Below are 26383 nucleotides of genomic sequence, written 5' to 3' on the forward strand. Positions count from 1 at the left end.
TAGGAAAAGATGAAAATTTTAAGAGCAGCAACAGAAATCAAAGCACCAACAGTTTGTACTAAAAGAATATAGTTTTATTAAGCATCACAGCCTTCAACCACAATTCATCCACATTTAATCAAAGCCATCAGCACTTGATTCTGTAAAATCCCACTAGTTAGCAGGAAGTAACCTACTAACCGCCTCGCCAGCGGGATTCTGATCACTAATCAATGACGAGAAGCTGCAGGAGTTCAGGACAAATGTTATGTTTTAGTAGAAATGTAAAAACAAGACTAAAGTTTTAACTGGAGTTGCAGCTTTGAGCCACTAAAGGTGATGTTCCATCCAAGCTTCATCAGATATTCGACTAATGCAGAGAACAGCAAAAAGAGAACAATATAATATGAATACACATCCCAGAATGCCTAGATAACCTTTTCTGCTTTTTAATTAAATGCAACAGAGTTCAATAAGACAAAAACATTAAATCCTGTCACTAAATTTAACACCTTTTATGGGCTGTCAGTAAATATGAGCCATTTCTTGGTTTGCAGGGGGTCCGGGGGGGTTAAAATGGGAACCATGCAGAGGTAAAAACTCCACCACCAGCTTGTGGGATGGAGGGAAACGTGAACCCAAATCAAAGATGAGACCACACGTCACCATGACAACAGAAATGGCCTACAGGAAAAGTCTAAACCTAAAAGAGGAGGAATCATTTCCAGATGAAGCCTCGTATCGTCTAACTGGAGAAAAGTGATTTAGTTTAGCGAGAGATTTTTATCTTCACCTCTCGTCTGAAATGAAAAATTAATTTTGATTGGAGGCCTCTTTTAAACTTTGTTCCATCTTTCATCCTTCATCCTTTCTAGAAAAATAGGCTTACTCTTCTTTTGTAAGGGCAGCAGCCTCCAGACCTTCATCTCTATGGCAACCACCGTCTACGTTTAGTGCATTGAAGTGAGGGTTAGTATTGCACGTCTTGGAGTCACTGCTAAAGGCACTTTCTGATTGGATAACCCTGCATCCGTCTTCATCCCCGTTTGGTGGCTCCGCCTCCTTCTCCTCCACGCCGTTCTCATTGGCTGAGGCGTTGCACGGAGCGAGGGATGATTTCTGCTCCTCGGGATTCAGGTTCTTTCTCTCATTCACCACTTCCTGTCCAGGCGTTGCAGCAGGTCTACCTACAGGCTTGCTCTGGTACAAAAAGGATTTTACTTTAGTTCCTGGAGATGAGACACCATGCACAACATGGAGACGACACATTCAGAGAAGGATCCATTAAAGGGCTTTTAGATCTGAACAAGTTTGATCAGAAAATACAAGTTTAGCTCCCTGAAACATCCGTTCTGAATCTCATCAACCCAGATTTGATTCCTTCTACAATGTAAACAACATATCAGGTTAAAACTGAGGCATTTTTCATTCAGGCCCATCAGTCTCCTCAATGTGGATTATAAAATTATTGCGAAGGTATTGGCTCGAAGACTGGAAAACATTCTCCCAAAAATAATGAATCCGGACCAGGCCGGTTTTGTAAAAATGAGGTATGGCTCAGATAATGTACGTCGCGCCCTTAATGTGGTCCAGTTTCTTAACACCCATAATGACCCAGCACTTATTGTTTCGCTGGATGCAGAAAAGGCCTTTGACCGCGTGGAGTGGCCCTTTCTGTTCCTGACACTGGCAAAATTCGGTCTGGGTCCTAATTTCATTAATATGGTTAAATCCTTCTATTCAGATCCAATAGCAATGGTCAATACAAACGGTCTGATGTCTGATGGCTTCCCAGTGCGTAGGGGTTGCAGACAGGGGTGCCCCTTGTCGCCCTTACTATTTGTATTATTTATTGAACCCTTGGCTGAGGTAATCAGAACTAACCCTAATATATCTGGGGTTAGAACAGGTGAGGCAAACCATACTATTTCTTTATTTGCTGACGACGTCCTTTTATATTTGCTCAATCCTTGTAAATCAATTCCAGCAGTTTTGGAATCTATAGATACATTTAGCGCCCTGTCGGGTTATAGGATTAACTTAGGTAAGTCAGTCGCTACCCCCTTTAATATCCCCCAGGATATGTCAATACATCACCCCTTTCAAATATCCACGAAAGGTTTTAAATATTTGGGTATTTTTGTTGCCTCTGATTTAAATAATCTGTTTGAAACAAATTATTCACCCTTACTCCAAAAAATTAAAAATGATTTGATAAAATGGACTCCTCTTCCAACCTCCTTTCTTGGGAGAATCAATACCATAAAAATGAATGTTCTTCCCCGGCTGAACTATTTATTTCAAAATCTCCCGTGTTATTTGACCCCCGCACTCTTCAAATCTCTGAACTCCCACATATCCTGCTACATCTGGAATAATAAACATCAAAGAGTCAAATTCTCTCTACTTACCAGGCCAAAGGATCTTGGAGGCACCTCCTTTCCCAATTTCCAACTGTATTATTGGTCTGCACAACTTAGAATAATGTCGAATTGGTTTGTGAGCAGGAAGGATTCCCTATGGCTTGATCTTGAATCTCAATCTTGCTACCCCAGAACACTCAGCTCCCTCCCGTTTATCAATAATATAGAACAGTTAAATCTTCCTAAGAACATAATTGTTTTCAACACACTACTAGTTTGGAGAGATGTAAAGAAACATCTAAATATTCCCCTTGCTTTTTCCCCTTGGTCTCCCCTGGCCTTGAATCCGGATTTACCAACACAGATCAGGAATATTGGCTTGACGGAGTGGGCATCTAAGGGCCTGTCAAACTTTGACGACCTTTTGGATTTTAACTCTGTTAAATCATTTGAGCAAGTAAGGACTGATTTTGATATTCCCCATAAAGATTTCTATAAATATCTTCAAATTCGCCACTTTATGGGGACTCTTTTGAGAACAGGTCAGATTCGCGTGAGGCTATCGGAGTTGGAAAACACAATAATCTCATTCAAATCCCCGAAGGGACTTATTTCTAAGATTTATGCTTCATTAACTCATTCTGGCTCTTCTGGTTATGATTCTGTGAAACCATTGTGGGAGCATGATTTGGGGACGACGTTTACCTCTGTCGACTGGGACAAGATTTGTAGAGGGGTTTTCCCCAAATGCACCTCAATTTCTGTTCATGAACAGAACTTCAAATTTTTCTACCGAACTTATTACACTCCGGTTCGCCTCCAAAAAATGTTCCCTGACACCTCTGATGCTTGTTATAAGTGTAAATTATGTAAAGGTACTTTTTTCCACCTGTTTTGGTCATGTAATTGTATTCAGACCTTCTGGAGGGGCGTCCACTCTGTAATTCAAGAGGTTATTGGGAAACATTTTGAGCTGACTCCCTCCTTCTATCTTCTGAATTATACCTCAGATACTACTCTTGACACCAACACAAGATTTCTGCTAACAGTTCTTACCTTTCTTGCTAAGAAATGTATTCTGTTGAGGTGGTCATCCTCTCAGGTCCCTACTGTCGACATGTGGATATCACAGATTTCTGCCTTTATTCCACTTGAGAGGTTGACACACTATCTCAATCACAAACTTGACACATTCTGGAAGATCTGGGAACCTCTCCACTCCTTTTTACAGAAACCATAACGTTATTTATCCCTGGAAGAGAAAACCTGACTGCCCTTTTCCTCTTTCATCTGTTGCATATAAGCTGATCATTCCACTGTCCCTTGTAACCCTGTTGATTATACAATTATTCTTTTCGTAAGTACACAAATGGTCCTGTATACTTATGTTTTACAGAACTATATAATGCAGCGCTCATGGTTAGCTTTGGGGGGGATTATTTTATTTTATTTTATTTTCTTGTTTTGTTTTCTGTCTTGTATTTCTGTCTGTATTCATACAATTGATAAAATCAATAAAATAAAAAAAAAAAAAAAAAAGACAACAGACTGACTGACTGCTGGGTTGACCTTTGGACATGTATTTGTGCAACTTTATACACATTTTGGAAATGAAGTCATAGTAAATATACTGTATAATGTTGTCAGAACACCAGTAAAGTTCATCTGATCGAAAAAAAAAAAAAAAAAAAAAAAAAATGAGGCATTTTAATATCTCACGGAAAAATGAGCTCAGCCTTGTCCCATGCACACAGAGATTCCTCCAGATTCTCTGAATCTTCTGATGATATTCTACACTGTAGATGGTGGATCTTCAAATTCTGAGGAACATTTTTCCACCAGGTACTTTTCCAGCCTTTTGTTGCTCCTGTTCCAACTTTTTCCAGACGTGTTGCTGCATGAGATTCACTATCAGCTCATATTTTCATCACAAGGTGAAACGTCTGTTTCATCACCTGACATGTTGGTGATTTTCTTCTGGGAATAAAAGATGGGATTCTACTTTGATTTACTGTTTACACACAGAGCTGGCTTCGATGGAAGCAAGGTTGTACTAATTGTGGTGAAATCCTGAATCTGGTCTGAAAAACTTTAACTTGCAGACCATATTTTAGTTGTGATGGACCTCAAGTCAAAAACAGCTCCGTGAGAGTTTTGTTTCTGCTTTCTGGTTTGTTTTTATTTAGGATGCTGAACTACAAGCACGAATTAGTTAATCCACTTCAACCACCTGGTGTAAACCCTTCAGACGTGGTTTTATTGGAAGGAAATCTGGGTTTAACTCACCAGGTACGAGGTCTGAGTCTTCAGGGTCCGGGTGTGGTACCTCCCTCCTCGACCAAACGTCCTGATGACCGGCGTAGAGATCACGCCTCTGGGCCGTCTGCACAAAACAGAGATGATGTTTTTCTCAGAATATTTGACGTCTTTCAGAATCAGTGATTTTCTCAAACTTTGTTTAAAACTTTCTCTGAATCAACTTGAGACGGGAAAACCTGCTTCAGTCTGAGGAAACAGACCTGATCTTAAAGTCGATTTTACTGCCAGTTCATTTTTGTCTTTTTATTGATTTATTTATTATGTTTGTTAGTGCTGGACAGCAAATAAAATCTTTCATCCTGATGAATCGTTTTACAATAAACTGAATAACATAAAAAAACGGTGCATTAAAAGTTTTTCTTTATGAAGGAAAAAGCAGAAACTTGTCCCATGCACACAGAGATTCCTCCTGATTCTCTGAATCTTCTGATCATATTCTACACTGTAGATGGTGGATCTTCAAATTCTGAGGAACATTTTTCTGAAATTGTTCAACAGTTTTGCGTCCAGTTGGTCTCAGATTGGTGAACCTCTGTCCATCCGAGAGACTCTGCCTCTCTGAAATGCTCCTTTTATACCCAGTCATGTTACTGCCATCACATGGTAAAATGTCTCAGTTTCTACATCTGGTAAGTTGTTTATCTGTCTCTGCTGAGAATAAAATATGAGCTGATGGGATTTATGTCCAGTTTCAGCTGAATGTTTTATTTGGACATAAAGACAATCTGAATTCAGCAAATAAAAACTAAACAAATCTACAAAAAAGACAAAGTCTTTGTTCAAAGGGAGTCCGAAGAAGCCAACGCTTATTCAAGTCCTCCCCCTCGGCACACACCAATAATAACCTCATATTTATTCTATAACATGCTTTTATAATATCAAGAGATCTACGCATGAGTAATAACAGTAGCAACTACAATTTTAATGTCATCATCAGTAAGTGGAACGATGTTTGTTATGTATTCAGTAACCATAATGATCATGCTTGTAATAATAATAAGAATGTTAATGTTAATTTTTCTGTTCTCACCCTCTGTTTGCTCCACCGACAGACACCACCTGGACAGGGAAGCATCCTCTTCCTCTGCTGCGACGGGTACCGGCCCACTGACCCACCACGGTCCCGGCGATCTCCAGCTTCCCACCCTGTGCTGAAAGTCCTTCAAGTGCTTGGAAAAAAAAAACAAAAGACGGAGTAAAAGAGTTTCGGATGACAGAGTTTGGTTTAATAAGGGAAACAATGGCACTCACCAGCCATAACCCGCCCTCTTCCCAGGGGAGGCATCATCGATGGCGGGTAGAAGGAAGCAGCTGGGGGGTAGAAAGGCAGCCCGTGAGGAGGTGGTGGAGGTGGGGGGAATGGAGGGGGATGAGGTGGGCGAGTAAAGTTGAGACCTTCCAGGATGCTTTGCCGCATCTTCTCCACTTTGACGGCCAGCTCAGCCTGAAGACAGAAAGTAGTCAGCGGCTGCAGGATCATCCAATCAGATGCAACCATTTCAATCCTCAGGAGGGAAAGATGGACGTGGACAGAGGGGAGACTGGGTCTGATCGCACATCAGGAGGATCCTGGATCTCAGCTGGTTGCTTTTATGTAATGAAACGTGGCAGCTAGCATGCTGCGCACGTAGCTACGACTGTTATTTATTATGACCTTTATTTAACCAGGAAGAACCTCATTGAGATTAAAATCTCTTTTCCAAGAGTGTCCCTGCCAAGAAGAGAACTAATTACAATTCAAATCTACAACAATTTAAAAGCCCTATATCAAGCAGAACATATACAAACAGATGAAACTGCCTCCAACATTTCCTTAAAAACCTCCAATGAGACCAGCTCATAAAGTTTGTTCAAACAGAGAACTACAAAAAAACCTGCTTCTCATCTCAGTTTGTTATTCTTGGGCTGTGAGCGAAGACTGTACAGCCCTGAACTCTTCAGCTGGAGATGCTGTTCTAGTCATGCAGCAGACACTTTTCAAAGCCACTTGCATCAGAAGGGGTTAGACAGCGTTGAGGGTCTTGCCTAAGGACCCAACTGGAAGGTGTTAATGTTAGTCCCCTGTGGAACTCGGGTCTACCGAATGGGAGACGGATGCCCTGCCAACTGAGCTCTCCAGCCATTGGAGCAGAGTGGAAGGGTGGTAGGTAGCAGACCAGCTTTGAATAAAATAATATGCCAGTGTCTTAGTCTTGGCAGTGGTGAGTCAGCGATCTAGTTTGTGATGAATCTCAAAGCTTTTTTATGCATTAATTCAACTCCAGTGTTTCCTCTTGGAGATCCTTTGTGCCAGGAACTTTGCCTGCTCAGTCTGGAGGTTGTTGCCATGGTGATTGTCCTTGACCGGGTGGATCGCAGTCCTGCACTGCAGCCCTATGGCTGTGGTGGACTTTGGCCAGACTGAAAGTCAGATATAATCTTATGGCCAATAAAAAAATGTAGCTGATCACTGACAAGTGACAGGACAGTTTGGAGATAGGCCTGTAATTATTAAGAACAGAGGGACCATGCCCTTCTAGGAGGGGAAGGACATAAGCAGGCTTTCATTCAGGAGGGAGGACATTTGTGTCCAAGCAAAGACTAAAAATTTGTAAGAAGCTGAGCGATGAAACTGACTGCAAGTTTTAAAAAGTAAGGCTCCAAATGATCTGGGCCAGAAGCTAATAGTGGATGCCAATCAGAGCGGAGTTTATATACAAGGTTATTTCATACAAAATATTTAGTTTTAACACATGATGCCATGAGCACTTTTATTAACCCTTAAACCTCCATCAGGTCTCCCCGAGGTCTCTCCTCCTCCACCAGGAGGGGCAGTGTGTAGCTCTGTGGGTTAAACTGTGATGGATATTTTACCCTTTAGCTGATCTAAGGACGTTTTCCAGACATTTCAATCCTGTCCAGGAGGTTTACAATCCAGCCACTAACTGTAGTTTTTATTCAGATTTCTACCAGGTCCATGTGCACCGCAGTTTTGTTCCAACCACCACGGTGGGTCAATCCACACCGGGAGCGTGTCGGGTGCGGAGCGCCCGCAAGTGCAGTCCGCCTAGCTGGATCTCGTGATTCACTTCCAGGAGAAACATCTCGTCATCCATGACGAAAAAGAAATACAAGTGAAGTAATGTTTACATAATTTAACAAGCGAAAATCTGCACAGGGGCTTTTATTTTGAAAATTGCTGGAAGCTTTTACACTGCTCACATGTCTGATTTCCTGTCTGGTCCCATCTGAACTGCTAAGTTTGACGCGTCAACAATAGACTCGGTTCGTAGGTTTAGCGGAGAGCCGCGACAAGGCGCTCCTGGGGCCAGAACGCGAAAATCCATATAGATCCGTGATCTATGTGGATCTATGCAACCACAGAGTTACACACTGTTACTGACACACTGATGATGTACGTGACAGTGCTTTGGAAGATCTGGTGGAGTTTTAAGGGTTGAACAGAGTCGGCTGAAGCTACCTGACCATCACAGAGGTCGATCAGCTGGGCCTTCTCTCTGTTGGCTTTGATAAGTTTACTCTGAAGCAGCTTTCCATCAAAGTACATCCACGGACAGCAGTGTTCCCAGGGAACGGGTTGTCCGCACGCGTCGTTGGCGAACAGCGCCATGTCCACGCCGCTCATGAACAGAGCGGCCAGCTGGACGCCTCGGAGGTCCAAGTTGTCAATCTGCACAGGAGAAACATCCAGAATTACAGCCAGCTGGAATGAAAGGAGGAGGGAGCTCTAACAAGGAACAGATTGCAAAGCAAGCAGAAAGCAAGCGAAGCAGCCATTCAGTCCCAGCTGCCGCGACACGGTGGACAGGAAGCAGCACACAGCCTCCGTTCAGGAACGACAACACACACAGGGAGCAAAGCGTCATGTGGATGGTTTACATTAATGCGAGCTCCTGCACCTGCTGAGATCATAAATCATCCACACGCGACAGGAAGACTCCTGGAAGCGCTACAGCTTTGCTAACAACATGCTGGTAGCGAGGAGCGATACGAGGAGTGTCCACAGAAACCCAGAGGGACAGGTTGGAGCTCAAAACTCAGAAACATTTTACAGCCAAGATGATCTTCAACTTGCATGTTTCTTAGACACTCCTCATATGATCAACTCTACAAAGTCACCTTCAGTTCCTGCAGCTGGTCAGGCTCATAAAGTTTAGGAGAAAGAGCTTGGGCTAGGAAAGCGTCAAGCTCGCTACGACGCAAAATTCTTACTCCTGGCCAATGTAACATAAACCTGAAGCAAAACACAGAAGGTTAACAGCGTTACAGAGAGAACTCATCCGTCCCCATCGCTCCTTTACTTCTGTCCATCAGAGTCAAATCTTAGCGTAACGGGGCCAGAGCGGGGCCGGACTCACCGGAGCACGCAGCAGAGCACCAGGAGAGGCGTGGGAATGTTGGCAGGGTTCAGCATGGCTGGAGTGTCGGAGCGCATGCAGGCCAGGAAGGCCCTCATCCTGCGGTTCTTGTCCTCCACGGCCTTCCCCAGCCACAGCTTCTTCAGGTTGGGACAGGTCCACTCCCTGAAGGGCAGGGCCTCCACCAGCTCGGGGGTGTGGGGAGATTTTCCTTTGTAGGCGGCCCACTCCTTCACCATCACATGGGTGTCTGTGGGAGAGACACAAAACAGATTTATTCATCTTTGTTCATGATAAAGAAAAGTCTATAACTCATTAATAAACATTTAAAAATAAAAATTATTCTTCATAAAAAGTGCTATTACTAGGCCTGTCAAAAATAACGTGTTTACGGCATTAATTAATTTATGTAATTAACTGTGTTAAATTTTTAACAGAATTAATGCATGTGCGGCATGACAGGCCCCAGACATCCGTCATTTCTCTGCCGGCTCAGCTGGCTGGTTCTATAGATGGACTTCAGAATAAACAGCATTAATGAGGCAACATGGGCGTCGCCTCCTTGGAGAAAGTGAGTGTATTAAAACACACTCTTTTCCCGCATTCTTTTAAAACTCTCCTGCATTTTACACCAACATGGCTGCTCTAGAGGATCTCTAGACCTTGAGACCTTTTTCAGGTGTAGATTTTATGAAATATTGAACTGATTATTACACTAAAGTGGTAATCTGATGTAAAAAAAAGTGAATAAAAACTAGTAAAACAAGCAGATGATGATGTATTTTATCGGCAGGTGTTTACTTTGGGTGATGCTGCTGTAGGACTTTAATCACTGCTGCACAAACACACTTCAATGATAAAAAGAAAAAAGCTGTTTTTATCCAGATCATCAGTTTTATCAGAGTTTCTTCATCAATATCGGCTGTTTAACTTCAGTTGTCACATCTGCTGTTTTTTTTATTTTTTTAGATAATTAATTTTAAAACATTTTAATTCTGAATTATGATCTAGACCACGGTAGAGATGTTTCAGAACATATAGAAGTACATTATATGCTGCATTTACTGACCATTGGACATATGATGTTTACCCAAGAGAAGGTCAGTTAACAGTAAATATTTGAAGCATTGGTTCTTTCTGTTGATACGATAAAGTAAATACAGGCAGATTTGGCAGTCGCGAATGGTGATTAATCGTGATTAAATCATTTGAAATTAATCTGATAAAAATTTGTAATAATTTGACAGCCCTAGTTATTGCTAATAATAAAACAAATAATACCTTTTACGTTTTATGTGCTTTTCTTTTTTTATTTATTTATTAATCCCATCATTATTACTACAATTATTATTATCTTTTACTTTAGGATGAATTAATTATTCTATTATTTATTCCTATAAAATATTCTTCTATACTATTTAATCAAGTGTCTTATTGTATTATTTATCTTAAATAAATTAATAAATATATTAAATATATATATTTTTTTTATTTATTTATTTTTCTACTATACTTTAGTAATCCCAAGCTGGGAAATTCTTTCTGAAGAAAGAGTCCTATCGGCCTTTGTGGCCTGTGGGACTCCAGAGGCAGCTGATGGGTATCAGCAGGCTAAGCGGAGAGCCACTTCGGCGGTCACTAAGGCAAAAACTCGGGCATGGGAGGAGTTTGGAGAGGCCATGGAGAATGACTTCCGGACGGCTTCGAGGAGATTCTGGTCCACCATCTGGCGGCTCAGGAGGAGAAAGCAGTGCTCCATCACCACTGTGTACAGTGGGGATGGGGGGCTGCTGATCTCGACTCGGGACGACGTGAGGCGGTGGAGGGAATACTTCGAAGACCTCAATCCCATCAACACGTCTTCTGATGAGGAAGCAGAGTCAGGGGTAGCTGGTGCTGACTCTCCCACCTCTGGGGCTGAGGACGCTGAGGTGGTTAAAAAGCTCCTCGGTGGCAAGGCCCCGGGGGTGGATGAGGTCCACCCAGAGTTCCTTAAGGCTCTGGGTGCTGTAGGGCTGCCTTGGCTGACACGCCTCTGCAGCATCGCTTGGACATCGGGGACAGTTCCCCTCGACTGGCAGACTGGGGTGGTGGTCCCCCTCCTCAGCCTCCCTGGAAAGGTCTCCGGGGACTCCTGTGGGGGGTACTCCGAGAGTATGGAGTGCCGGACCCGCTTGTACGGTTCGGTCCCTGTACGACCGGTGTCAGAGCTTGGTCCACATCGCTGGCAGTAAATCAGAATCGTTTCCGGTGAGGTTTGGACTCCGCCAAGGCTGCCCTTTGTCACCGATTCTGTTCATAACTTTTATGGACAGAATTTCTAGGCGCAGCTGAGGGGATCCAGTTTGGTGGCCTCAGGACTGGGTCTCTGCTCTTTGCACCTCCGGCTGAAATGCGTTTTCTCCGAAGGGTGGCCGGGCTCTCCCTTAGAGATAGGGTGAGAAGCTCAGTGATCCGGGAGGGACTCAGAGTAGAGTCGCTGCTCCTCCACATCGAGAGGAGCCAGATGAGGTGGCTCGGGTTTCTGGTTCGGATGCCTCCTGGACGCCTCCCTGGTGAGGTGTTCTGGGCACGTCCCACCGGAAAGAGACCCCGGGGAAGACCCAGGACACGCTGGACGGACTACATCTCTCGGCTGGCCTGGGAACGCCTCGGGATCCCTCCGGGTGAGCTGGTGAATGTGGCCAGGGAGAGGGAAGTCTGGGTTTCCCTGCAGCTGCCCCCATGACCCGACTCCGGATAAGCGGCAGAAAATGGATGGATGGATGGATGGGAAATTCTTTCTCTGTATTTAACCCATCCTAGCAGCTGCCAGGTTCCAGCGCCCGAATAGCCGTTGGGGGCTGAGGGCCTTGCTCGGGGGCCCACAGTGGTTTACCTGAGTTGCCAGGCCGGGGGCTTGAACCCTGGTATCTCAATGTATTATCTAATAAATAAATAAATAAATTTCAAAATTATTCTATCATTTACTATTCTAAATATATTATTAAAAATGTAAAAATGCCAAATTATGTATAAGAATTATTTTTACAAATAAATAATATCTTGTGTTTTCTGTTATTTTTATCAAGTCTCTTCACATGACAACTAACATTTCTCTGGGGTATAACGGCCGTCTCAGATAATCATGCCTGAACACGTTACTGAACATGCTACCGAACACGCTACCGAACACGCTACCGAACACGCTACCGAACACGCATGATCCGTCTTTCCTCGTTAGCGCTTACATCAGCTGACCGACATGAACCTGGAGCGGATCCAGACATTACTGACTCGGACTGAACTGTGATCACTGCTGTGTAAGAACCTGAACAAACCAGCTTTCAGGTGGTCTGGTTCGCCTCGACGAGCTGAACTAGTTCTTTATGTTGTGAAGGAATAAACCGTTTCTCTGATCCAGGAGCTGTGGAGATCTCATCAGGAAGTTTATTCTGAACCTGCAGAAATAACAAAGCTGATGTACGTTAAATTAAATCTGTTTTCAAAGTGGACTTGGTTATTTCTGCCTCTCTGACTTCAGCGGAGCTCCTGAAAACAAACAGAAATGTCTAAACATCCGAGTCAGAACATTTCTGAGGGATTTCCTGCAGATCTCTGACTCACATTCAGGAGGGCAGTTCTTCCTCACAGAGAGTCTCTCAGCCTTCTTCCTGAACTCCGCCAAGCTGAAGAGGACTCCGTAAACGTACTGACGGATGGGTCGGAACAGCTGCACCGCTGAAGGCAGGTCTTTGTTGGCTTCGTCTTCAACGGTGACAGACAGCTTCATCTCTCCCTGCAAAGACACACCGTTACGTTACAAACCCGTACGAGAACATGCCAGCAGCCTCCACACAAACATGGACGACCTTGGTGAGAACGTGGTAGATGTAGGGGTACATGAGGCCCTTCTTGTGTCTGTGCTCGGCCACCCGCAGGACCTCGGGGGCCACGGCGGGGAGCGGTGGGATGGTGATGTCCATGTGGTTTCTGGTGGGCATGGAGAGCAGGGAGGGGATCTGTGCGTTCAGGCTGAGGTGACCTCCAGCATGTGAGCGCCCACAGAGGTCGGCCTGAGGACAGAAACATGACTTTAGATGGCGGAGAGAGAAAGTCCTGACCAACCGAAACCTGCCTCCTCAACAACTCACTTTTGATTGGTCCCCCAGGTCTCCTTCTGCTGTGTTGACTCCATTTTTCTGCCATTCTTCCTTATGTTCGCTAACATGAACAGAAACAAAAAAATACAGGTTTATTTTCATCAGTACCAACACAAAACCCTCAAGTCTGACCGTGTAGTCCATCTGGTCCTCATCAGCCACCAGACTTTGACCTGCAGGGGTGCAGCGGCGTTGCCATCGTCCCAGTCTCAGAGGTCAGTGTCCCGGTCTCAATGGTCAGTGTCCCGGTCTCAGAGGTCATCCTCCCGGTTTCAGAGGTCATCGTCCCGGTCTCAGAGGTCATCGTCCCGGTCTCCCGGTCTCAGAGGTCATCGTCCCGGTCTCAGAGGTCATCGTCCCAGTCTCAGAGGTCAGAGTCCTAGTCTCAGAGGTCATCATCCCGGTCTCAGAAGCCAGTGTCCCGGTCTCAGAGGTCATCGTTCCGGTCTCTGAGGTCAGTGTCCCGGTCTCTGAGGTCAGTGTCCCGGTCTCAGAGATCAGTGTCCCGGTCTTAGAGGTCATCATCCTGGTCTCTGAGGTCATCGTCCCGGTCTCAGAGGTCATCGTCCTAGTCTCAGAGGTCATCGTCCCAGTCTCAGAGGTCAGAGTCCTGGTCTCAGAGGTCATCATCCCGGTCTCAGAAGCCAGTGTCCCGGTCTCAGAGGTCATCGTTCCGGTCTCTGAGGTCAGTGTCCCGGTCTCTGAGGTCAGTGTCCCGGTCTCAGAGATCAGTGTCCCGGTCTTAGAGGTCATCATCCTGGTCTCTGAGGTCAGTGTCCCGGTCTCAGAGGTCATCGTCCCGGTCTCAGAGGTTATGTTTTTATCATGGTTTTACCATGTCACTGCGATTGTGGTCACATCCCTGTTGTGCTTCCTCTCTGAACCCAGTAAGGAGGGAATGAAACCAGACAGGAAGATAAAAGCGGAGAGACGCAGTGAGTCCGGCAGGCTGAACTCACTTGGCAGTTGTGTCTGAACTCTCGTCATTGTCTGAGGACGAGGATGAGGAGGAGGCGGTGAAGAAGGTGGCCTCGTTGTGGTTGGGGCTGCTGCTCTGGCCCGGGTTGATGGGAGACGACCTCTCGTACAGCGGCGTGTGCTTCCCCTGGGGAGGAATGTTGCTGAAGCTGCTGTGCTCTGCGAGGTCTTTCCCAGACGGACTGGGATCCACCGGAGGCCCTGGAAACGGCTGCTGGACCTGCAGAGAGGAATCAAGGATGATCAACAGAAGCCTGATGCTGCAGGAAAACCTGGAAATGACTTGTCTGGTCTCACCGCAGGTTGGACAGGCAGCGGTGCTCGAGGAATGTTGAGACCTGCAGGAGACGCCACCGTCACAGGAAGTCCAACAGGTTTTGGTCTGACTGTGCAGTGGATAAAAAAAAATTCAGTATGTGCAGATGATGATGATGCTAATAAAGCTTGTTATTTATGAAGATGCTGTTTGTAAAAGTACACCTTCCAGATCAGCTGATCCAGTGAAAAGTGACCCACCTAACTGTGGAGGGAAGTGGGGGGGTTTGCTGGCTTCTGAATAAAACTCCACAGCCTTCTTGAAGCGAAGGACTTTGTCATCAGGACAAGACTGGAAGAAACATGTAAACAAGCTCAGAGAGGAGGCCATTCACTCATCCACAACAACTAGAAACATAAAATTAACATTTTTTTAAAAGTTATATGATTTCATTTTTTATTAAATACATTTAAAGTTATCAAAAAAGAAAGATAGGAAAAATGATAATTTTCTAACAACCTAAAGGTTTAATCACCAACAACTAGTTATCTTCACTTCTTTCTTTGTGTTGTTGATGCCTGGCACAGATTTTTTCCAGCTTGGCTATCTTTTTCTAGGTGCTCCCGATGATTGTCAGCTTAATTTTCATGCAGATGTAGCTGATGGTTTTTCCTGTTTAGATTGAACAGCTGATGCTGTTCTATCTGATTTGTCCTTATCTGCTTCTTCTTTTCTCTTCTGTTTATTCTCACCTTTCTTTTGCCCCCACTCCTCTTGTCAGGTGTCCAGCATTAATATGGAAATTCAGCAACAGACTAATTTAAAATTAAAGAATAAAGCTTAATCATCAGGAGAAGCCTTATATCCATAAAGCAGCTAGACCGTTCAGTCGTCCATCCTCACCGCTAGCTCCTGCAGCAGCTAGCCAGGCAGCGCTACATTCCGGCACCACGACAGGTACGTTTATAATGAAATATGGTGAAATTAAGAATGACTCAGCATGTCTAAGTTTAACTCTTTTTGCCATTTGTCATGATAGTTTACATTGCATTACTAGCTTAAGTTACTCCCTGTCCCACTAGAATCGGCCTCAAATAATGCACATGGGTCAGGCTCTAACTCCTACTGGACCACACACATTCCAGTTTGTGACGTTTGTGCTCAGACATCTCAGCAGCATCACCGCCATATACCTGCTGATGGAGTCAAATCAGCATATTTACATTTTCTACTTCAGCAGTTCACCTCACACAGAAAGGATCATGAAAACAAGTATTTAAATCTCTAATCTGGACCGTTCACTTTCTACACATCCAGCTGCACCTGTCGTACCTGTGAATGCTTGAAGATGTCCTTAGCGACGGCCTCCAGGTCTGTGATGTCTGGGATGCTGCGGACGTAGTTGGCCACGGCCTTGATCACGACGTCACAGGGGGGGAGTACGAGCTGGTGGGCACGCACCTGACAAAGACCAGGTGTGATGAGTGATGACATCAGCTGAGACACGACTACAAGCATTTCCTGTTGGGAAAACTAAATGAAACCGATTGTACAGACGAGCCTTCTTCTTTACAACTAAACCTCAGCTTCTGGGTCAGATGCATCCCTGAAGTTGATCCCAGTTTTTGGGGCTACGTTTGTCCTTCTTAGATCGGTTCATAAGTCCTCGATTGAATGAAGATCTGGGGAGTTTCCAGGCCACGGATAGGGATAGCTTATTAATGAAATACCGCCCCTGTAACCTGAAACAGGCTCATCAGGTGAATAAGTGAACATCTGGCTCCAGAATACTTCCTGCTGTTACATCAGGGCAGACCTTCCCTTTAGCACAGCTTTATACTTATCCTTTTATTAAATAACAGCGTGATGTTGTCTTATTTGCACATCTGCACATTATTTCTGCTTTGCTCGCTCTTTGCACATAGTCCAATGCACACACAGAAAGCACGGCTAGGCAGCGTACTCCTCGCAACAAGGATATAGGTCTGTTTTATTCTCTGTATGCTCCAACCATAATTGGTACTTAGAATACAGACATTAGAACCTCTGCAACTGTCGTATCTCTCAGTGAAATGTAGCCGGGCTCTGGATCGCCTCTTCTGGCGCCAAACAGACCTGCTTGTCTGACTTTGTTGATCTGTAGTCAGTGAGCTGGCCAGCAACTGCTGGCACTGCTAGAGAGAATTGATAAGACCATGTGGTGCACGATTCCAGCACTTCGGAAAATTTAGAACCGGCTCCTGAGTGAAACCGAGCTTCAATTCCCATCCCTAGACACTGATCCAAAATATTTAATGTAATGATTTCTGAACCACTTCCTTATCACTTCAATCGTGTTTCTCCATCACGCTGGAAAACACAGATCCAAAAAATGTTAATCTTGGAGAATGTTTTGGTACCATTCCCGGTTCCTGGCCGTGGTTTATGGGTGTCTTACTGGAACAACTTCTGACTCAATTTGCAGAAACAGCAGCCAAGTGAAGGCCCCTTTAAGCTCTGCACTACAGACGGATACGGACCCTTTGAGCGGTCTTGTGTCTTTTAATTGCGTAATTTGGTCATTTTCCCGGACTCTTGCTGATGTGTCCCTGACGCAGCAAGCAGAGTACCACAAGGAAGCACGGAGGCAGTGTTGGACAGTACGACTGCAAAGGGGGAAAAAAAAAAGAAGAAGCTGATGTATTTAACGTCTCCACGGACCACCTCCCTCTACAGCGCTCTTTTTGACTCTTTCTGAGAATGAACATCCTGATCCTCCATTGTCACCATGTTTGTTATTGTCTGAAATGGATGTCAGAGCTCTGAACTCTGCACTGCCCTCTGGAGGCTGTACTGGCAAACAATCTTAAAGGTTAGTCAACATAAAGGACACATGGTAGCATGAGAGCAGTGACGTTTGAAACAGACATATTCATTTATGTATGTAAAGGGAGTTAAAAAAATTAGTGTTGAGGACAAATTACCCTGGGGATAGTCCAAGGTACTTGGTTCAATTGGGTAAGAATTCTGAAAAATGTCCCACCTTCCTTTAGTTTGGTCTCAGTCTGAACTTTACTGAAGAGGACTAAACCACATGGACACCATCATGCAGTTAGGACAACTGCCCACTAGGGGGAGAAATTCCCAGAAACAACCACTGACCAATATGGAAATCCAGTTCATTGACTGACAGGACTGAAAGCATCTTGCTCAACACAAGTAAACAAGGGAGCAACACTACATTTCTACCAGATTCGGCGTCATTGGTCCGACCAGGTCCAACCAGACCAGAGTCTGATTCTTTGGCTCGGACCAGAGTGTAAATGAGCATCCACACTACTACAAACAAACCAGATTATCTGTGGAAGGGGACCAGGCTTTGTGTAAAGTGGACCAAACAGAATCAGTGTGAATGAACTCCTACATTACTTCAATGCTGCGATCCTACATCACGCCAGCCTCACTCTTACATCACGCCAACGCCACCTATACATCACACCAACCTATATATCACGCCAACTTATCTCCTACATCACTCCAACTTCACTCCTACATCACGCCAAAGCCACTCCACCATCATGCCAACTTCACTCCTACATCCCACCAACTTCACTCCTACATCCCGCCAACACAACTCCACCATCACACCAACGCCACTCCACATCACACCAACGCCACTCCACCATCACGCCAATGAAACTCCACCATCACACAAACTTCACTCCACCATCACGCCAACTTCAGTCCTATGTCACGCCAACGCCACTCCATCACGCCAACTTCACTCCTACATCCCGCCACCTACATCACACCAACTTCACTCCACTATCACGCAAACTTCATCACGCAAACTTCACTCCACCATCACACAAACTTCACTCCACCATCACGCCAACTTCAGTCCTACATCACGCCAACGCCACTCCATCACGCCAAGGCCACTCCACCATCACGCCAACTTGGCTCTTACATCACGCCAACTTCACTCCTACATCACGCCAACGCCACTCCATCACGCCAACGCCACTCCACCATCATGCAAACTTCGCTCTTACATCACGCCAACCTCACTCCACCATTACGCCAACTTCACTCCTACATCATGCCAAAGCCACTCCCACCATCACGCAAACTTCACTCCTACCTCCTACATCACGCCAGCTATACATCACGTCAACTTCACTCCTACATCCAACCAACTTCACTCCACCATCACGCCAGTGCCACTCCATCATGCCAATGCAACTCCACCATCACACAAACTTCACTCCACCATCACGCTAACCGCACTCCACCATCATGCAAACTTTGCTCTTACATCACGCCAACCTCACTCTACCATTACGCCAACTTCACTCCTACATCCCGCCACCTACATCACACCAACTTCACTCCACCATCACACAAACTTCACTCCACCATCACGCCAATGAAACTCCACCATCACACAAACTTCACTCCACCATCACGCCAACTTCAGTCCTACATCAAGCCAACGCCACTCCATCACGCCAAGGCCACTCCACCATCACGCCAACTTAGCTCTTGCATCACGCCAACTTCACTCCTACATCACGCCAACGCCACTCCATCACGCCAACGCCACTCCACCATCATGCAAACTTCGCTCTTACATCACGCCAACCTCACTCCTACATCATGCCAAAGCCACTCCACCATCACGCAAACTTCACTCCTACCTCCTACATCACGCCAGCTATACATCACGTCAACTTCACTCCTACATCCAACCAACTTCACTCCACCATCACGCCAGTGCCACTCCATCATGCCAATGCAATTCCACCATCACACAAACTTCACTCCACCATCACGCCAACGCCACTCCATCACGCTAACCGCACTCCACCATCATGCAAACTTCGCTCTTACATCACGCCAACCTCACTCTACCATTACGCCAACTTCACTCCTACATCCCGCCACCTACATCACACCAACTTCACTCCACCATCACACAAACTTCACTCCACCATCACGCCAACTTCAGTTCTACATCACGCCAACGCCACTCCATCACGCCAACGCCACTCCACCATCACGCCAACTTAGCTCTTACATCACGCCAACTTCACTCCTACATCACGCCAACCTCACTCCACCATTTCGCCAACTTCACTCCTACATCATGCCAACGCCACTCCACCATCACGCCAACTTCACTCCTACATCACGCCAACGCCACTCCATCACGCCTACGCCACTCCACCATCATGCAAACTTCGCTCTTACATCACGCCAACCTCACTCCACCATTACGCCAACTTCACTCCTACATCATGCCAAAGCCACTCCACCATTACCCCAACTTCACTCCTACCTCCTACATCACGCCAGCTATACATCACGTCAACTTCACTCCTACATCCAACCAACTTCACTCCACCATCACGCCAGTGCCACTCCATCATGCCAATGCAACTCCACCATCACACAAACTTCACTCCACCATCACGCCAACGCCACTCCATCACGCTAACCACACTCCACCATCATGCAAACTTCGCTCTTACATCACGCCAACCTCACTCCACCATTACGCCAACTTCACTCCTACATCATGCCAACGCCACTCCACCATCACGCCAACTTCACTCCACCATCACGCCAATGCAACTCCACCATCACACAAACTTCACTCCACCATCACGCCAACTTCATTCCTACATCACGCCAACTTCAGTCCTCCATCACGCGAACTTCACTCCTACATCACACCAGCTATAGATCACGCCAACTTCACTCCTACATCCAACCAACTTCACGCCAATGCAACTCCACCATCACACAAACTTCACTCCACCATCACGCCAACTTCAGTCCTACATCACGTCAACTTCACTCCTACATCACACCAGCTATAGATCACGCCAACTTCACTCCTACATCCAACCAACTTCACGCCAATGCAACTCCACCATCACACAAACTTCACTCCACCATCACGCCAACTTCAGTCCTACATCACGCCAACTTCAGTCCTACATCACACCAGCTATACATCACACCAACTTCACTCCTACATCCAACCAACTTCACTCCACCATCACGCCAATGCAACTCCACCATCACACAAACTTCACTCCACCATCACGCCAACTTCATTCCACCATCACGCCAACTTCACTGCACCATCAAGCCAACTTCACTTCTACATCACACCAGCTATACATCACGCCAACTTCACTCCTACATCCAACCAACTTCACTCCACCATCACGCCAATGCAACTCCACCATCACACAAACTTCACTCCACCATCACGCCAACTTCACTGCACCATCACGCCAACTTCATTCCTACATCACGGCAACGCCACTCCACCATCACGACAACTTCATTCCTACATCACGGCAACGCCACTCCACCATCACGACAACTTCAGTCCACCATCACGCCAACATCAGTCCACCATCACGCCAACTTCACTCCACCATCAGGCCAACAATACATCATGAGAACGTCACTCCACCATCACGCTAACTTCACTCCACAGTCACTGAAAAGTAGAAGCATAAAAATCTCACACAGGGACAGACAGTTGTCACTGATGCTTATTTAAATTCACCTACATCACGCCAGCTTCACGCCACCTTCATCACGCCAACTTCACTCCACCATCACGCCAACTTCACTCCACCATCACGCCAACTTCACTCCACCATCATGCTAACTTCACTCCACCATCATGCTAACTTCACTCCACCATCATGCTAACTTCAATCCACAGTCACTGAAAAGTAGAAGTAGAAAAATCTCACACAGGGACTAGGGCTGAAACGATTAGTCGACGTTCTCGACAGTAGTCGACAATGAAAATAGTCAACAACTAATTTACCCGTCAACTATTGTCGAAAAAAAAAAAAAAAAAAAAAAGAACACCTACGGAGCGAGACATTGTCTTCTTCCCTATCTCTGCTGAGAGTTGCACAATGCCTATGCGCAAAGAAAAAAAAAACACTACAGAGTGAGACATCGTCTTTTTTTCTTTTCTCTGCTGAGAGTTGCACATGCGCAATAAAGTCCACAAGGGGGAAAATATGGCGGACGATCGGTAAATAGAACGACGGCAGAGGACTTCAAAAGTCTGAAATAACTTCACATTAAACTTACAAAATAAGTTAAATACATGTCAGATTTGTAAAGGGGACTTTCCATACCACGGAAGTACGTCTGCAATGCTCAAACATTTAAAGACGAGGCAGGTCGGACTTACATAACAACCTCATGCAAGATTTCAAAGCTGAAAGTGAAATAAGATCCATTTAATAATTATACATAGATACACAGATACATAATCCGATTGGTCGACTTGTCATTTTAATAGTCGGTGACTAATCGATCATCAGAATAGTCATTAGTTGCAGCCCTAACAGGGACAGACAGTTGTCACTGATGCTTATTTAAAATCCGAGATTTTAAATAAAGTTTTATCTGTGATAGAAGCGGATTTCTGGCATGTAGGTGCCTTGTCACAGTGGTGAACTTAATCCACAAAGAACACGTCATCCTTCTTATTTACTAATATTCTCATAGTGATCTTATTTGTTTTATTTACTTTGTATGTTAGTAATAATGTTGAACTGATATCTAGTTAATTTAGTTTTTAGTACAGATGGTTTAAAACTGGCAGTATTAAAGAAAATTGTTATAATAATCAAGATCGGACAATATAAAAAATATATTGTGACAATTTTCTTTGTCATATCGCCCAGTTCTATGATCAGGTATTATCAGGTACCATCAGGTACTGTCGGGTACTATCTGGTACCATCAGGTGCTATCAGGTACATGTGTAGCTCTAACTGGCTTTTGGAGAAGGGATTTCCGTCTGTCTGCTGCAGGTTTAAGTTTTTATGCTGATGTTTAAACAACAGAAGTTCCCTACAACCTTAAAACTAAACTTAATGTTTTGGATAAATGTGCAGTAATAAATATGGTTATGTAATAAGTCATGAAACAAGTAAATACTACAATAAATAGCTGCATGCATTAAGCTTGGAGTAATACGTCCCTGAGATCAGCTCAATCAATCAGCCCAGATTCAGTCAGGTAAGATTACCTGCAGAGTAAGTGAGAGAGAGAGCAACGAATATCCACCAGGCTCAGACGCACGCCTGACACGAGCAAAAAACACTTAAAACTACCAGAAAAGTTTAGTAGTCGGAGAGCTTGACCCCTAGAAAACACTGATAGTTGTAGAGGGTTTTTACACCTTAAACTGCTCGTGTTTACTTTGCTTGTTTGCACTAAAACCAACAGATGATGTTACTGTGGTTTAAATAATGTACTGGAGCTTTGTGTTAACTGTACAACCAGTTTAAGTGGAACGGTAGAGGGGATGTGTGGCCCACTGGCACAAAGCTTCCAACAATCTGGTCCAAGGGAAAACACAGATGAGTAGCCCTGGTCTAAACGTCTTTAAGCCCTGATGGCTGCTTCCAGCAGGATAATGCACCAGGTCACCTCCAACTGCTTTCTGGGACATGACAATGTGTTCACAGTACTCCAATGTAGGGATGTCACGATGGACGGACGAACCCAGTACCTTTAGAGATGCTAATGGATGCTCTGAACCCAGTAAGTTCCAGTGAAAGGCAGCCAGGTCTTCATCAGGCAGTATGTGGTTCCCTGTAAAACACCACAGTTCAGCATTAGTGAGTGGGCCAACCCGCAATCCGTCAATTCAATTACCCCCACCCCTCCTTCTGGATCTGCGAACCACAGCAAACCTAAAAGTGATGCAAAGATGATGAAACGACTGGGGTTGAGATCGAGCTGCCGCGCCACCTCATGCATCAGGTACTGGCTGGTGGTGAGGCTCTTGCCATTGCGGCTCAGTTTGAGGGTGTGGGCGCTGAAGTAGTATGGGATGTTGCTCAGAGCGTAGTCAGAGTCGTAGGCCACCAGGCCATGGAAGCCCCCCTCCCTGTATAAGGCCATTACTTCCAAGTGGTGGTCCTCTATGCTCTGGACAACCTGCAGAACCACAGAGACAAGAATCCAGATTCAGGATGATTTGATCTGTCTGAGCTGCTCATCTCATCCAGAAAAGGAATAAAAATACCGACTAGGACTGGTCTCACCACTGATTCAGCTCGATTCACAACAGGCTGAATCGACTGCATTAAATCCGCTTCAATATCGATTCATTTACAGATACATAACACACATTTTCAGAAAATATATCATGTTATTTCACATTTAATGCATTTTCATGCTTCAATAATTCCCCAACATTACGTTCCAGCTGGAAGCAATTATACTTATTCATTGTCAAATGATATAAAAAGTCTTTAACATTTCTGAACATCAATATTCAATTTTTTTTAAAAAAACTTGTTCTTGTTCTTTCCTTTCCTCAGATGATTTTCTGGTCCTGCAGGACTAAACTGGCCTTTCTTCCACTTCCACGTACTAAATCACTGCTTCAGCATCTCAGGTTCCCACCGAGCTGCTGGTTCACTGTCAGAGGATGAAAGTTAGCTGTGGAGCCATGGTGGACAGTTAACCCGCTAACCAGTCTGTTAACCAACCTACTGACCAGCCTGCTAAGCAGTCTGTTAACCTGCCTACTGACCAGCCCGCTGACCAGTCTGTTAACCTGCCTACTGACCAGCCCGCTAAGCAGTCTGTTAACAAGCCTACTGACCAGTTTGTTAACCAACCTACTGACCAGCCCGCTAAGCAGTCTGTTAACAAGCCTACTGACCAGTTTGTTAACCAACCTACTGACCAGTCCGCTAACCAGTCTGTTAACCTGCCTACTGACCAGCCCGCTGACCAGTCTGTTAACCTGCCTACTGATCAGCCCGCTAACCAGTCTGTTAACCAGCCTACTGACCAGCCCGCTGACCAGTCTGTTAACCAGCCTACTGACCAGCCCGCTGACCAGTCTGTTAACCTGCCTACTGACCAGCCCGCTGACCAGTCTGTTAACCTGCCTACTGATCAGCCCGCTAACCAGTCTGTTAACCAGCCTACTGACCAGCCCGCTAACCAGTGTATTAACCAACCTACTGACCAGCCTGCTAACCAGTCTGTTAACCAACTACTGACCAGCCCGCTAACCAGTGTATTAACCAACCTACTGACCAGCCTGCTAACCAGTGTGTTAACCAGCCTGCTAACCAGTGTATTAACCAACCTACTGACCAGCCTGCTAACCAGTGTGTTAACCAACCTACTGACCAGCCTGCTAACCAGTGTGTTAACCAGCCCGCTAACCAGTGTATTAACCAACCTACTGACCAGCCCGCTAACCAGCGTGTTAACCAACCTACTGACCAGTCTGTTAACCTGCCTACTGATCAGCCCGCTGACCAGTCTGTTAACCTGCCTACTGATCAGCCCGCTGACCAGTCTGTTGACCTGCCTACTGATCAGCCCGCTAACCAGTCTGTTAACCAACCTACTGATCAGTATACTAACTACCCTGCTAACTAGCGTGCTAACCTCCGCCGACGGCTCCCCTGAGCTGCGGACACCGGCAGGCCGACTCTTTACTCACCCCGACGTGGAACCGAAGCAGCGCCAGCCGGATGCAGTGGGCCATGCACACCGGAGGCAAGAACCAGACTTTGGGCGGCGGAGTGCCCTTGTTCTGGACGTGGCTGATGATCTGCTGAGCGGTCTGCCTCTCGTTCACCTGCCGCTTGACCCATTCGTGAAGACGGCCTTTCTCCAGGGCGCCATTGAAGCACACCAGGAGCTCCATGTTGCCGCTGAAGCAGGCCTTGGAGAGGGCGGCCAGGAAGCCCAGCATGTGGTTCCACTGGCCTCCGCTGACCCAGTCGGTGTAAAAGCCTCCGTAGAGTCTGTGCAGGCAATTTTCAGCGTCCACCAGGAGTCTGAGCGGACTGTGTGGGGGTCTTTGGCGGCCGCCTCCAACCAAACTTCCCCGAGCCAACCGCTGCAGATCGACCGGCACCACAGCACTGGGGCAGTGCTTTTCAATGTACTCCTGGAAGCCTTGGACGCCCATGCTGAGCTTCGAGTGAAGGAGACAAAAACTTAAAAAGTGACTGAAAGAAATGAGAAATGCCAAAGGAAATAAAACCGGGGGTGTTTGCGGAGCGCCTCTCCCCGTCACAGCGGCTGACAGTCGGTTAGTAGCTGTGGATATTTCAGGAGTGGAAATAATTCCCGAAGAAAGGGGAAAAGGCGGCTGTTAACATATGGTCATTTTTGTTGAGTTGTTAGTTTGGTTCATGGCTTTAAGTGCCATGTGTCGGATCAGGGAGCCATGTCTAGAGTTGTGCTGCTCTCCGGTCTGAGTGAGAGTACAACACGTGACAAGATGACGCACGGGGACGTACGGATACCTAGACGCGCAAGGGACGCAAGAGCTTTCAGGGCCGCTTACTTCCGGGTTTACCAAGTTTCTATTAGATAAATATAATGAAGGCTTTCCCTGTTTCTCCAGATTTTGTGCGTACGACAGGGTCAGAATAGCTGTGGAGGTAGGAACATTCTCCCACCAAGTTTGGGGTTTCAAAATCCTAAAGTTGACTAGAATTGGGGTAAGCCGGTTTTTAAGTACGCCAGTTTATAAACGAGGCAGCTAATCACAGCACGCCAGTCTTAAAATCTTTAAACTGGTTTCAAGTTTACACTGGTTTCCTGTCAGTCACAGAATAGATTTTAAGCCTTTCTGATGGTTTACATCCCAGAACGGTTTAGGCTCAGAATCCATCTGTTATGTTCAGAGAATATAAACCTGCCAGATGTCTGAGATCCAAAGACTCTGGTCCACTAGTCCAGACCTGAGTCCAGACCAGGGTCCAGATCAGAGTCCAGACCAGGGTCCAGTTCAGAGTCCAGACCACAGTCCAGACCACAGTCCAGATCAGAGTCCAGACCAGGGTCCAGATCAGAGTCCAGACCACAGTCCAAATCAGAGTCCAGACCTGAGTCCAGATCAGAGTCCAGACCACAGTCCAGATCAGAGTCCAGACCACAGTCCAGACCTGAGTCCAGACCAGAGTC

General features: G+C 45.7%; 1 protein-coding gene across 2 annotated transcripts; it reads right to left on the minus strand.

Moving 5' to 3' along the window:
• Positions 1 to 58: 58 nt before the first annotated feature.
• On the minus strand, positions 59 to 25689 carry LOC121637353 (constitutive coactivator of PPAR-gamma-like protein 1 homolog). 2 transcript variants are annotated; one of them, XM_041981468.1, is made up of 17 exons: positions 24906 to 25689; positions 23128 to 23374; positions 22944 to 23026; positions 15728 to 15856; positions 14656 to 14746; positions 14443 to 14477; positions 14121 to 14338; positions 13153 to 13222; positions 12871 to 13074; positions 12626 to 12797; positions 9020 to 9269; positions 8781 to 8895; positions 8122 to 8331; positions 5913 to 6105; positions 5692 to 5830; positions 4629 to 4725; positions 59 to 1179 (listed from the first exon to the last, which is right to left on the minus strand). In XM_041981468.1, exons 1-17 carry the CDS (start codon positions 25377 to 25379, stop codon positions 865 to 867), a joined length of 3042 nt encoding a protein of 1013 aa, XP_041837402.1. In that variant the 5' UTR covers positions 25380 to 25689; the 3' UTR covers positions 59 to 864. The 2 variants fall into 2 exon arrangements, with proteins under 2 accessions (XP_041837402.1, XP_041837401.1); XM_041981467.1 differs by having other exon boundaries at positions 14121 to 14359; positions 14437 to 14525.
• Between the last annotated feature and the right edge of the window lie 694 nt (positions 25690 to 26383).

Source organism: Melanotaenia boesemani, chromosome 3 (assembly GCF_017639745.1).
Source record: "Melanotaenia boesemani isolate fMelBoe1 chromosome 3, fMelBoe1.pri, whole genome shotgun sequence".
Lineage (NCBI taxonomy): Eukaryota > Metazoa > Chordata > Actinopteri > Atheriniformes > Melanotaeniidae > Melanotaenia > Melanotaenia boesemani.